Genomic DNA, 14,845 nt, shown 5'->3' on the forward strand with positions numbered 1-14,845 from the left:
TAGCGCCCAGGAATTTCTTTATTGCTCACGGATTTCCAGCACAGCGATCGGAGGCTATCTGCAGCGCAGTCTGAACTGCCACACGTGTTAGTGTTTTGCTGCCTTTTATCGCACCTTCATTTTGGAAGACGTTTATGGGCAGAGGATTGTGAGCCTGGTTTGTAATCGGTGCATTTTTATAAACTGTACTCAGCATCAGAGCCAAACCTTCGGGTAATTGCTGGCCAGCAGAACAAGGCGCGTGTGTAAAAGCACTTGAGTGTGAGGTCACACGCTGTTGTGTAGATGAGCCCATTGCACTCGGTGATGCACTTTTGCCAGTGCAGCTCTGTTACTACTGTAATGAAGTGCTGTTCCTCACCAATATTGTCTCTGCTGACAGCAGTCCCTGGAGTGGGCTTTTACTCCAGCCCAAATCCCTTCTACACCTATAGCTTTTGAGGTTCAGGTGAAGATGTCTTGACTTTGATTCGCTACCAAAACCATCAGTGTTGCTAAAAAAAAAAAAGAAACAAGTTTTATATTGCGAGTATTTGGCAGTCTCATAAAACCACAGCAAATAAAGCCTCTCAGATGTGGCTATCATTTCATTATGAAGACATGACAAATAAGACAGGACTGCAGCTCTTCTCTTTGGAAATCTACGAACGTTAATACTGCCTTCATGCAGTGCTGGCCTGCAGTGTCGGCTCAGCACGCTTGATGACTCGTTGAAGACAAGAGGGTAGAGATGAATTGTCTTCTCTTTTGCCTTCTGATGTCTACCTGGTCTGTTTGAAGTTACCCGCTAAATGCTGCCATCTTCAATCACAAATATCTCTTGCGAGGTTTGTCTCATGTTTGGCTCTCAGCTCTTCAAGACTGTACTAGAAATTGAATTCATTTTCATGAGATCTGTGGTGACTCCGTTTCCCAGTTCAGAGTCTGTACTGCTGAGGGCTTCGGTCTCAGACGTGACGTTTTGTTGCTTTTCTTGTCTCTTTCCTCTATACTTAGAACCTAATGAAAGACAGTGGGAGTTTGAGAGAGTGTCTGTATTATTTGTTTTTAAAGGAGCAACGAGATACTACGCTGCTCAGGAAATTTGGTTGGTTGCACATTTTAAATGAGGCATTGATAATTTTCCCCAGTGATGGGGCTAGTTTTTTGTGTGTTGCTAGGTTGAAGCAGGATCTGTTTCACAAGCAGCCTTTCGTCACTGATTCGGATACCCTTTTTATTGTGCAGAGAAAAGGGGAAAACCTGAATCAAAGATTTCAGAAATTATTGCCCTGGCTTGCAGTACAGAAAGTAAATGCAGTAAGGTTGCACAGTAGAATCATAACTCTGTGTGGTGAGCACTGTAAGGGACTTTCACTTGATGTATGTGGACTAAACTGATTAGCCTTTATCAGAAAAGATTGACTTAAATCCAAACTTGAAAGAAAAAAAAGAGAAAAAGTCAGCATGCAGGGATTAATACAGATATTTCAGTCCCAGGCGTGAAATTATCGAGCTGATTGAAGCAGACACTTATCTTAAAGCATGTTATTCATTAAAAAATGAACACTGAAACATAAGAAGTTTGCTTTAAGAAAGAGGATACAAAGAGTTTTTTGAGAGGTCTGTAAGCATGAACTGCACAGATTTTTTCAAACAGAGCTGTTGAGAGTTGGAAGCACTCTGAGTTCAGGTGAGAGCAGTCTGCGTGCAGCCCTCCTCCCAGCCCTGACAGCACCAGGAAGAATTGCTGTTAACTGTCTCCTAAAAAGCTAACTTAAAAATAATTTCACACCACTATTCAGTAGTTACGTTCCATTCATTTTCATTGAGGGGTTACTGAACTCTCTGAATAAAAATGCAGAAAAAGCAAGGTACAACCAAAGAGATTTGTGAGTTCTGTTTGTTGCAGCGCAGCTGTGAACTCCTGAGCGCAGCCATGGGTCGTGGAAGAACTTGAGCAGTATCCACCTGGTGTAACGTGAGTCAGGCACTTCTGTCTTGATCTGATGTTTACTCATTGCTTATTCATCCAGAAGTTGGAAAAAAATTAATTTATTTTTTTTGAGAACAGGACTTTCGAATTTTAATGGCAATTGTTTGCAGCACAGTGATAAGGGCAGTAATTACATCCAACACAGATTACGTTTATATATCACTTCTTTCTAAGTATAAATCAGAGCACGGAGTACAACAAAAAGCACTGTGGTTCTAGTTTAATGGTTGTTGGCTATTGAAACTTGGTTAGTAGTGCATTCAGAGCATCTGCATTGCTGTTGTCTAATTGCAGTTCATTAGAAACAGGGCTTACTTTTCCTCTGACTTCTGTTGCACGTCCGCGGTGTTACCAGAGATGCAGGAGTTCAGAATCAGATTATATCATTTTTGGTGTCAGCGTTTTGGAGTAATTACCAGTAAAACGCTTTAACCAGTCCTTGGTAATAAAAAAAACCTAAAAATAAGACCTGCCTCCACCTTTCACACTCCGATAATCCCAGGCGAGCACAGCACAACACTTCACCTTCATGACTGGAAAATTCATGGCAACTGTCCTGAACAGCTGAGTGCATGGGAAAAAACGAATCGCAGGGATAAACGTCTGGACTGCGAGCCACACTGCTCAGTTCCAGCAATGCCCTGAAGCCCTGGTGACGTTGGGTGCAAAAAGGACAGGTGGCCAGGAAGGAACCGTTCTGCAGCAGTGTTTGGGAGTGTTGGGACTGTCTTTCCTTGTCCTCTTTATGATGGAACTCTGGGAAGAGGTTATCGAGGACCTTAATTGCTTGAAAGGCTCTCCTTGTTACAGGGCCTCGCGTGTCATAGGTATGGAAGACAGTTGTCCCTTTCACTAATGTAATTGAAGTCCATACTGGGTTTGGTAGAAATCTGGAGGATTTTCCTATTGCTATGGTATCTGTGAGGAGGGGGAGAATTTAAAAAAAGCAAAACAGAAACGAAACCAAGACTGTAGAAGCAATCTGAAAGCATAAATAAGTGCCTTTTAGATATTGCACAAGACACGTTTGACACAACTGTGTAAGTGGCAGCTGCAGTTACTCCGTGTTCCCCTCTGCAGGCAAAGGGCATAAGCTTTTTTTTTGATCAAAGGGAAGATATACCTGGTCCTTTAAGCATACCGTGGGAGGATCTGGAAATAACATTATGTGAGGAGCTGCATTTCTCGATTCATTGCAGGCTTCACGAGGGAAAATTGACTTCATTCTGTTTTACTGTTGGGCAAAGACCTAGCAGGGAGAGCTGGGCTGCGGTGAGAGATTTGCAAACTGTTTTGGTCATGCACCCTCTGTCAGTAAAAATTCTGCCCACAGCCCCGGTTTCTGTATGTTTGTTTGTTGTCCATGTATAATATGTATATACTTCTGTGTGGATATATTATTTACACTATAAATCGTAAACAAAAAAAGAGGTAAGAAAGGGCAAGAGAGTGGAGAAAAAAATGCATCTCCTTTTAATTTATTGGAGGTATAAAATATCTTGGTTCTGTGTTGTTCCTGTTCTGCATGCAGTGGCTGGTGCACCCTCCAGGCAGGGTGTGTGCCCCCCACTTTGGAGACCACTGTTCCAGCGTTCACAGAAAAAGGAGGTGAAATCTTGGGTCTCAATTTTATTTCTTGTGGGAAATGTTTAGGTAAGCAGAAATGATATAATCTTGGTGAAAACTGCTGTTTGCTATTTGTAAGCAGAGGTTACATTTCCTCTTCCCCACTTTCCCTCTCCTTTTTTTTGGGGGGGAAGGGAAGAGAAGGAAAGAGTGGCATATTTTCTGCTTTGGTCCTCAAGCACGGATAAAACCATCCCACTAGCCAGTAAGAATTATTTAGCAAGGTCAGCTCATTTTCCGTTGCCCTGTAGTTGTTTCCTAGCATACTGTTTTTCCAGTATGAAAGATTTCTGGGGAGCTCCACGCTTCCCTTTTGCAAGCAAAAGAATGAAGTTCATCATAGTTATTTTCTGTTCCAAGTAGAGGATGCTTTTACTTCATACAAAGCAAAGTATACCAAAATAATGAGTTCTTCGTTGCATTTCAAAGCATAACATAACTCATAGGAAGTATGAATGCCGAAACTGCATCCTCAGCATGCTAATGCTGTTTGGCACTGCTAAGCCTGAAGCATTCAGTGATCCTCCAGCTGTTTGAGAGTGGTGTGCATCTTCAACAGGACCAACTACAAACCCCCGTGCTGGTGACTCTCAGAAGAATCACCAAGGGTGGAAAAGATTTCCAGGATCACCTACCACTGATTTTGCCCACTACCCCACAGCCCTCAGTACAACATCTGCACATTTCTTGAGCACCTCCAGACACAGAGGTGTACGTAATTTTGATGTCACTTACAAACCACGGGGAAGGTGCTGAGATGACATTTTAGCCTTTGTGCTGAGTGCTTTTGGACGCGGGCTAAACTAAATCTGCCCGGATCATATTAAGGTCAGAAAAGCAGCATCGGAGCAGGGCGTTAAGCCTTGAGTTTTCTTCTCACTAAATGACGTCATGCTTTACACCTTGTCAGCAGCATCTGTGATCTGTGGTTCGCGATGGGAGGCCTGGATTGTTATTAGGTCACCTCTCCTGTCTTGGTTGTGCTGTCAAGCATGAGCTGGGGGACGATGCAGTGTGGGCACGGCAGTGCTGAGGTGCAGTGCGTGCCTCCCACAGGGAGATGGGGTGGTTTTCTCTGATGGATCTTTTAGTTTATGGAAAATCCATTAACTGAAATTAATTTCTTCTACTGAAATGCAGAAGTGTTGTTTTCAGGGTGAATATTCTTCAGAATCTTCTGCATGTGTTTTTTATTCCTTCTTTGTTACAGTCCTTAGAAGACCAAAACACAACTAGGGATAAGTCTGAGTAGATGCCATGTGTTCCAGGTCTCCATATTAGCTTTAGCTCAAACTGCATTTATGCTCTCAGAATAAATGTAATGTTCAGCATGATTTTGATTGAATTCTCCAGTATTTGTTTCACTTGGGAGTGAAGGCAGCCCAAACATCTCCATGTTCAGTTCTGCTTCCACTGTTGGGCTGCTAATGATCATTGTTGAGATCTACACTGCCTTTAAAAACTCGTAAAGTGTTTTGGGGATGTGACAGTTCAGCACCCAGGGGTTCACACCTCCACTTGCATCTTAGGAAGTGCTGAGGCTTTTCCTCCGCCGTGTCTGTGAAAACACCGTTAGAAACTGTGGGCACGGTCTAAGTTCTGTTTTGTTAACAGTCTACAAATTGCTTCTCTTACAAACAGCAGAAGGGCCAAACCAGAATCAAAGCACAAGGGCTACAGAGTTCATTGTAATGTTCCTGAGGAGAGAATGTGAAAGCACTGTCCCCTTAGGAGCCGTTCCAGTCTGGCCACACCAGCTCTGCATCATCCTGGACACACTTTGTTCTTTTTTTGTGTTCCATCATCCATCTCTGTACGTGGGAGACTCAGCTGACCTTCAGTGCAGGCAGGAATCGTTAGAAGCAGAATGATTTCACCTAATGCACAATATTAATTAAATACTAATGTTAATGAAAGTTGAACCTAAATCCTAGCCCATACTGAAAGACTAATAGTAACCCTGTGATGAAATACGCTTGTCTTTTAAACTCTGTTAAATGCGTTTGAGATTTCAGAGCAAAAATAGAGACAGGAGCCCAGATTAAGCTATCTATGTCCCAGATAATCCTCCACATGATTATTCTTCAAACTCAGGAGTTTAGCTCCATGCTTCTTCTGAACAGCAGCTTGAAAAGAGCTGTGCTGTTTTGCTGAAACGCAGTTGGTGTTTACAGTTCTCCTTAGGTTTGTGCTCCAGCTGAAGTAGGAAGCAGTCATTTCCAGGGAGCTTTAATTCTGTATGCCCTCCATTTTGGCGAGGAGCATAATGTTGCGACCACATCTCTGACGGTGTTTTTTTCAGGCGCAGTAGCTTTGCCAAAATAGAGACCTCATTCCAGGACACTTCATGGAATTTGTTCCACCTTTTGCATTTGTATCTCCTTTATTTTATATTGATGCAATGAAGGTGTGATACGATGCCAGAATAGATTCGCAAATCTCAGCTGTGGATTTTCCATTAAAACAGTACTGGAAAAGTGAATTAAAGTTCTCTTGAGTCTCCAGCCTTATGCACTAAGCACCATCTTAGCCTTCTATATGGAGGAGTCTGTAAATTCATCAGAACAGTGGGAGGCACTGGTTAGGCTTTGGGACTCTTAATGCAGATAACTGCGATAAGTACCACTCTTCAAGTGCCGATTAAATGATTAAGATTTAGCATGCTCATACAGCATCCAGCTTTGCTTGCAGCTGCTTCCCTGGAAGAGCTCTGTATCACCATTCAGCTGGCTGCACGATAACAATCCAGAAGGTGAAACTGTCCCAGTGATGTAGTAAAGAACCAGCTCTGGCATCCTATTGATCATCAGGAGTCAGCTCCATGGAGACGAGGCTTTCTAGTGTGCTGTGCCCCATGGTCGTAGCGCCCAAGTTCTGCCTGAAAATGGTCACAAGGTAGCTGGGAAGAGGTTTGCAGTGGCGTTCAGTTTGATACTGAAGGCTGTTGTCAGATGAGTGGCATCGAGAATGAAAGTGATTGTTCCAGCTTTGGAATTGCAGCTGTATCTCAAACGGGCCTTTTCATGTGCAGTTTAGATCCACACAGCGCCATTTTTGTCAGTAATCTTGCCCAAACTTCCCTTTATTTTTTGGCTGTATTTCTAATTTTAAGTGTTTTTGCATTTTTTCCGTATGTATTCCTGAGTTAGCCTTCATTACTTTTCTCGTGACCAAGGGTTGTTAGAATGTAAAAGGTATTTAAGACAGCTTAATCAAACAACTAACAAGACTTTGCCTCCAAAGTAAGTTGCTAGTCCTTTTCAAGCATATAGGAAATAGTCAGAAAACGAATTCTTGATGTGTCCTGTGGGAACAACAGATTTGTGTTCAGTTTTTCCTCTTCTAAATTCGGAATCACAGTATAGACGTCGGAATTTCTAACTGATGTATTGTACCTTGTTCTCTGGTGGGAATGAAATGTTCACGTTTGCCTCCTTTTCTCTGTTTAACGTTGACTGCTGTGAACACTAGGAAGAATAACCCTGCAGCTTTTGTTTTTTTTTTCTTCTCTTTTTCTTTTTCTTTTTTTTTTAATCTATTCATTTTATACTTTTACAGACAGATTTCTCCCTGGGGTGAAACAAAGGTTAACTGAAATTTCCTCTGTTGTGTACCTGAACGAATCAGCAGTTTGAGAAGGAAATCCCATTGATGGGCAAAGAGAGTGACAGGCTCTATTTAAAGAATTCCCCCGACTGTGTGGTAGACCAACCATGCCATGAATTTAACTGTTCCTGTGGTCCCCATACTTGTACCCACCAAAAAGAGAGAAAAACCTACTTTGTTCCGCAAATGTTGCACTGAGCTTTGAAAATCATGAGCCACAGAGTTCTGTGAATTAACATTTCCAGCAGTGGTCAGGTCTAACAGAAGCAGTATTGATGGCATGAGACAGAAAGGAGGGACAGTTGTGTGAGCGTGCACGTTAGAAAAAGAAAACTGTAAGTTTGTATTTTAATGTGTGTTTGCATTTTAATCGTTTCATGCTTTTCGGAAACGCCACGCTGGGTCAATGAAAGGCTGCTGAAAGTAAAGCGCTGGAGGTGTTTTCTCACCGACACACAATGTGTGCTGCTGCTCGTGTGTCTGCACAGACACACACATGCATGGCAGGGCATCGGAGGCAGAGGCAGCAGTGTCTCTTCATGGTGAGAAATGCCTCCCACTGAACTTCTGCCGGTGGTACTGACTGATACCTATGTGGGAGTTCATGGCTCTCTTAAAGTTGTCAGCTACAGAGGTGTCGACCTGTGACCCGTTGCAACAGCAGGTGTCTAATTGTTAAGTAAATCACCTTTTGCCCATCCTAAACTTGTTTGTTACTGCAGTGGCAGCCAGCAGCGGTGAAATTGTAAATGTTGTTCACAGAGAAGTCTGGAACAGTCCTTACCTCGGAGCTCTTACAGTGGGCTGTAATTAGGGCTCTGCGTTCTGGGGCGTCCTTGTATTAATTATCTCTCAAAGACCAATTTTCATTGCTCAGCTCTGAAATGTGTTTTCCCTTCAGTCTGTGTGGCAAATTGTCACAACTTGAAGCACCCATTTCTGAGGGCAGCTGATAAAATACAGTAAATAAAATGGCTGCATGTATATTCCTGCTGTAAGGGGCAACGGGGCCTGTTTTTCCATTTCACAAAAAGGGAGCGTTTCATTTGCAAAGCTGAGCAGCCAGACTCTACGGTTTCACAGTGGTTTTATGTGCAGAAACCAAACAAACCTTTGCAGGGGAAGAGAACATGGCAATCTTTGGGCTCCACTAAGTGGAAATAAAAGTGCAACTTTGGAAGAGGTAAAAATCTAGACAAGGTCGTCCTGTTTGCACACTGGGGGTCATGTGTTTGGTTGCTAGGATCAACAGCAGTACAGGATGTAAGAGTACATCCTGAGTAGTTTGTTGTTTATTCCAGGTCACTTTTTGTTCTGCGGAAATGGATTGTTCCTCTGGGTAACTCCAGGTTCTGACAGCTCATCGTTGTCCTTCCTCCCTGCCTGTCCCCTTCTTGCAAATGAAAGAAAGAAAGCTTGAAAGCATGTTGAACAGTGACTGCAAATCTGGCTTCGTGTTGAGCCCCGCTCTGAGATTCACATTTTCATTCCAGTGGAATGATGTTTGTGAATCCCGGTGATCTTGGAACATTCTTCTTCTAAATAAGAACGAAGTCGTCGTGCACTGTGTGCTCTTGTAGAGGACTACAGGACAGCTAAAGATAGCGCTGCATAAAGGCAGACCTTTGCTCAGGGCTTCCATTTTAACCTGAACTGCATGCATGCATCCTGCATGCCATTTTTTCTGGCCTCTGTTTTTCTGTCATTTTGTTCTGTTCTGCAACTTAACAAGGCCATTTCTTCCAACTGAGAGAAGGTCAGATATAGCTAGCCCTGAAGAAAATAACTTCATAGAGGAGGCATAGATGTTGATATAATTATTTTTAAAAAGATAGCTATTAACAAATGAAGATGAGAAGGGAAAGTATAGCAAATTTTTGAAGATGTTCTGGAGGGGTTTTCCTAATCCACTTGCAGGACCCTTTATATCCTGTCTGCTCTGTTTCTGCAGGATGACAGCACAATCTCCTCACAGAGCTGTGGGGATCGTGGCAGAGATTATCCGGATGGCTCTTAAGCTGCTGCTGCACTGAGGTGCTGTAAAAGAGGAGGAAAGCACTTCTCCCCTTAGCTCCCGAGGCAGACAGCCATCCTGTGTGTGCGTTCCTCTCTGAGAACCGTGACATGCTTTCATGTCGTGAGAAATGACAGGTAGCAGGTTTTGTTGTGGGGGCGTTTACCACGGAGCACAACTCAGCAATCACCGCAAATATTTGTTCTGTGTCCGAGCTCTGAAGATCAAAGTTACCTTCTCAGTCCCGGGACAGGATCTGAGGCTTCTGGTTGGAGTTGTGGAGGTCCCGGAGCATCTCCTCTTGGCAGTGCCCGGGGTGGTGGGTTGGACTGTGTCCTTGGTCTTACATCCAGGTATGGAGGAGTTCAGCGCGGGGAGAAGAGCGTGGGGCAAAGAGCTCTGCATGTGCTGATGGGCATCGTCCTGGGAGGCAGCAGGAGGGCAGGAGGATGGCTGGCAGGAGGCGGAGCCGATGGAGTTTAGTGCTGCATTGCACCTTAATGCTTTTCTGAGTATTTTCTAATTTGAGCCATTTGAGTTTCTAACACGAGCAATTCTTTAATCATTTTATCACGGTTTTCCCAGGGAAGATGGGGGTTTTGACAGCACAGAAATGAAACTTGGTTGTTTGTTCTTAGAAAGGACATGTCTGATGATTAACAGGAGTTAATTTGCTGGTAATTTTGATCTGTAGCCTGTCAACCATCCTGCATATGCCTTTCTATGAAATGTGGCATTCACAGGACTCATTTGAATTACAAATATATTTTTCTTTATGAATGAATTTTCTTAATAGGCTTCCAAGTAATAAATAATGCACTGAAATATATCAGTAAGTGTGCTTCTTTACTTTTAATGACTAGGCACCAAAAGGCCTAATTTTCCTTTGGGCATACCTGCGAATAGCTTCCATTAGAGACATCCTACACGGTGCTATTCCTCCCATCCCCTGCTGGAATCCAGGCAGCCTGGAAGGAGCAGTCTCCAGGCCTAGATGGGTGATACCACCTTTTGTTATGGTGGTCTTGTCTATCCTGAATGATGCTTGGGTGAAGCATCTGGATCTTGCATTGCAGTTTTTGCTTTGCCAGTTGCTATCCACGCTATGACTTAAACATACTTAATATAATGTACCACTCCAATTGCTTGTAGGTAGGCCAGCAAAGTTGCTGTTAATGTTTGTGTGATGCTTGTTGAGATTTTGGCGTTAGTGCAAAAAATACATATTCTAGGGCATTGCTGAGAGTAGTCAGATATAACTAGCCCTGACTTTAGATGAAGCGGAGCAGCTAACAGGTGTAATTCTAAAGCACCCACCATATGTTCTAGGGACATACCTTGTGTGTGGGTACTGGGCTTTGTGTTTCAGCTGAATTTATGACTTTTTTTAGTTTGGAGGTTTAGCAGAGCTTGAAGCAGTGATGGAGCACCTGGTAGGAAGGCAGGGCCAGCCCAGGGGAGCTCAGGTGCATGCAGTGCAATGTACTGTACCTGAGTGGCCAGAAGGGCTGGAGCCAGGATCCACCCCTTCCCAGCCCTCACTGAAGGGCAGGCAGTGGAGGTGAGGCAACCTCACTGGAGATCCCTGCATACCTTCTGAGGCCTTCTGAAGGCAAGCAGCTTCTTCTCTGAATTTCTGTGCCCACAGCTGTTGCATGTAAGTGAATCCTCGCTCACTGCAGCCTGGGACCTTGCTGCTCTGCTGTCATGGCTGCTCTTTCCACCGTGTTAAACAGTTACAGGTGATATTGCATATGGTATGATTTTAGTTGCTAATCGCCCGTCTTTTACTGGAAATGAATAATACAATCAAAGTTAGATACATCTGTAGTGCTTTTTTTTCCTAATAATTGTAATTCTTGATGTTGCAATTTGTTTTAATAACATGTACAGATGTTTCAGATTTCAGTTGTTGGCAGAGGACAGAACTCTTGGCGTTAGCCTGCAGGCATGGGATTTACTCACACACGGGTTGTAACAGTTACTGTGAAAGTACAGGCAAAGCCAGCTATTCTGTTGACATGAATCCTCTGTGATGGTAAGAAAGATACTGCAATGTTCAGTCTTTGCACAGTGAGAGAAGTAAACACCATTGACATGCAGAACTAGGGAACAGCTCTTACTGCATCCCTGTTCTTCCAGGCTGTTTTGTGGTTTTTTTTGCCTTTTATTTCCTTCTGATTTTTCATTTTTCCTTCCTCCACTTCTGTGTGTCAGAAGGTCATGGTGTGATAGCTGTTCATTCAGCGTGCTGTTCTTGTTTACTGCACCTTACCAGGCCCTGCTCTGGAGTAGCGTTACTTGGATTAGTCTTAGTTGCTGTGGTTATGCATAAAGCCATTTTGGCATGCGGCCTTCAAAAGCTGTGCTGAAGACGTAGAATGTTTGAATTCACCAGGAAGAAGGGTAATTCTGGGCTGTGTGTTAGCTTCGTGTTCTGTATGCTCCCGCTCAGACAACCCACGTACTTAAGCTGGCCATGCTCTGCAGTCGGTTCTGGATTCCTTGCATCTGAACAAATTGAAACCTGCTTAAATCTGTACCCTAGGGATGAAGGGGCAAAAGAGGGTAGCAGCTGATATGGTCCAACTGGTTAAGCATGTCCTGATTTTAAGGTGGATCAGATTTGCTGACAGGCAGGTTGATAGCATTCCTTTCCTGGAAATAGAACTTGTTTCTCTGTTTGGTACATTCAGAATCTATTACCAATTTCAGTAACATCAGTAATCATAATCTGAATATGCTGTGAAAAAATGTCCTTAAGTTAAGTATAATTCATTGTATTTCTGTTTTCCAGGAGGCACTGATGTGGACTGGTCCATCAGTAATAAAGACCTAGAGGTAACACAGACAACCAGATTGTTCCATGTTTGTTATCTTTGTGTTTACTAACAAGCTGACCAAGATAAGCAGGCCTGGAAAATCCATCTGGGATTTTTGCATGGAAGCCTTAAGAATGTCCTTCCGTTGGCAGGTTAAGTTGAGCAGTTGTTCGTTAGGAGGACATTCACTTGTCAGGGAAGGCAGACAAATAGTGGTGAAGAGAGGAAAGGACAGGAGCTCCTCAACAATGAGAAACTCAGTCCTTCCTTCCCAGTCTCTGTGAAGTAACTGTTTTGTGACTGCTCGATCCGCACTGCGGCACCAGACGTCTCTTGTGGGCGGTTGGGCAGCCTGCAGTTCCCGAGGAAGGGCTCAGCTCAGCCATTAAAGCTATTAGGCTGTAACTTGAAGCATTTGTGGAGGGTACCCTGGCACCCAGGGAGAGTAAGCTTCAGCTAGAAGGTCCATCTCCTGATTTCTCTTTCCAAGAGCTGTTACAGTTTATGTCATGCATTCACAGAACGATAGAGGTCAAAAAAGACCTTAGGAACCACCTGACCAACACTCCTACCCAGGCAGGTTGCCTTAGGGTGACATTAACAAAGCTTTTCTCGTAAGAGAACTCGTGTTTTTGTACTTCTGTGATTTGCTTGTCCACAGTGTTAATTCACGGTTGTTAAATACCTTTTTTCTTTAAAAAAAATTCCTGTACAATTGCAGGTTATCTAAACTTACATGATATTGTACTTTGTCCAAGTTTCCCTCCATGTGTTCCAGAGAACTTGTGACTTGAATTTGCCATTACTACTAATTATATTTGCATTCTGATAAAAATTCCAGTTCATCAAGAAATTGCACAGTGAGTAGAAGTGTTTCAGCTGACCGAGAGAAAGCAGAATTTCACGACTGTAGTTTTAAACAGTGAAAAAATCATGTCCTGAACTGAAAGTTTGAGCCAGGCACTGCCAGTCTGTGTAGAACAGAATTGTGCAGTTCGACTCCAGATGTGTAAATGGTGTCTGTGTTAGGCTGCTGGCTGAACACTGCCAGCAATGACTCTTACACATTTCTAGCAAACCGCGAGTGGTTGAAGTGATAAATGTCTTTTCTCTTTTTTTCTCTGCAGGCACAGATCTGTAACTACGCGAGCGTGAGGCGCACGAGTGTTCGCTACTACACAGCCGACAAGAACGTTACCTGCAGAAACTGTGGGAGACCAGGGCACTTGTCCAAAAACTGCCCTGTTCCAAAGGTAAACGCGACGTTACAGATTCAGCTGTTTTACTTTCCTGCTTGCTGTTAGGAATTTTGTTTCGGTGGCTTGGGGTTGAAAGGTAGCTTGCACAAGGTTTACTGTATGAAATTAACCGTCTGTTCTGAGGAGGTTATTGCTTTTATAAAGAAATCTGTAAGTATAAGCAGGTTAAAAAGAGATAACAGCGTAGGTGTATCTTTTTCATAGTGTAAGACTAGCTTTAAGATATCAAATATGTTTAAAATTTATGTTCAAGAAGGAGTGCATTGAGGACTCCAAAAATCACCTGTCGTAAATGAATGAAATGAATTCCTGTGTGATGAACCACAATGCAGATAACGTTATAGAGATGTGAGGAACATGGAGTTGCTTTAAGCAGCTTGGATAGATGCCAAATGCTTGGAAATTTCCGACTCTCCGTGAGTTAGAGGAGGTGGAGATTTAAAACTTGGAGACTGTGTTGTGCAGAAATGGTGCCAGCTGCACGCGGGTCTGGATTTATCAGTCCTTGCAACAAAGCCTGAAAAAATCCACCCCTCAGTCCTTGAGGCCACTACCTGCACTGAAACTTTGCATGTTAGTATCAAGCAGATTCCTTTAAAGCGTCTGTCCCGTGCCTGCATCTCATGCAGTTGAAACGTAAGCTCGTGGAGCGAAGGTGCGCTCAATCACTGGGAAAACTGGTTTTAAACAGACACAGCTTTAGTCCCAGAGTACCTTTTTTATGTTTGTGAGGGCGTCCATGTATCTGCTTGAGTTACAAAGCACGGGGCTAAGCTGGCCACAGCTCAATCCCAGCCAGCCACTCAGTCAACCGTACTGGTAGAGAGCACTAAGAAGGCAAAAGCACAAAAAGATGTGGGCTTAAGATGAAGACAGTTTAATAGCAGTAGATAAAAAAACGAAAGCAAGTGATACAAAAGCAGTGTCTACTTTGGAAAACCTCCTTTGCCCCCATTTTATTGTGGAGCGTGATGTCCCGTGGTATGGGCTACCTCCTTGGTCCAGCTTTCCTGGCTGTGTCTCCTGACAACCTCTTGCCCACCTGCACCCAGTCTGCAGGTCAGAGTGGAAAACTGAGAGATCTTTGAGGCCGTGCAGGTGTTGTTCAGCAGCAGGTGAACGTGGGTGTGCTGTCTGCACTGTTTCTCAGCAAGCTAAAAGACATCTCCATGTGGGCTGATGTGAAGAAGAGTGTCTCCATCCATTCCCAGTGTAGTGGTTAATGTGACAGAGCACATTTACAAACTATGCCAGTATGTTGGTGTGATGTTCCAGTGGTGTACTTCTGTTTTTCAGCTTTTGAGGGATTTCCTAAAAAATAAGTGCTCATAGAGCGTACTGAACACTACTTACAGGAGCATTTGACAAGTACTTGTGATGCAAGGTCAAAATCAGGAGAATACGGGGATTTACGCAGTCAGAAGTTGAACTTTTACTCTCTTTCTAGTCTACCTTTGCTGCAGTTTCTAAATGAAACATAGGATGTCTGCAGTTCCTAGTAGGTGGCAGGCATTCGTTTAGGATGTTTTCTTCTTCATTTCCT

General features: G+C 43.5%; 2 protein-coding genes across 7 annotated transcripts in view; both read left to right on the forward strand.

Annotated features, from left to right (window-relative positions):
• Window positions 1-14,845, forward strand: part of SLC25A51 (solute carrier family 25 member 51) — a 292,109-nt gene that overhangs the window by 163,893 nt on the left and 113,371 nt on the right. The window lies entirely within an intron of this gene.
• ZCCHC7 (zinc finger CCHC-type containing 7) overlaps window positions 1-14,845 on the forward strand; it is a 114,374-nt gene that overhangs the window by 57,908 nt on the left and 41,621 nt on the right. For all 6 annotated transcript variants that reach the window (XM_052701460.1, XM_052701458.1, XM_052701457.1 and 3 more), the window contains 2 exons: window positions 12,019-12,062; window positions 13,171-13,296. In XM_052701460.1, coding sequence (XP_052557420.1) covers window positions 12,019-12,062; window positions 13,171-13,296 — 170 coding nt within the window. The remainder of the gene's footprint in view (window positions 1-12,018; window positions 12,063-13,170; window positions 13,297-14,845) is intronic.

The sequence above is a fragment of the Tympanuchus pallidicinctus genome, unplaced genomic scaffold (assembly GCF_026119805.1).
Source record: "Tympanuchus pallidicinctus isolate F22 unplaced genomic scaffold, pur_lepc_1.0 scaffold4, whole genome shotgun sequence".
Lineage (NCBI taxonomy): Eukaryota > Metazoa > Chordata > Aves > Galliformes > Phasianidae > Tympanuchus > Tympanuchus pallidicinctus.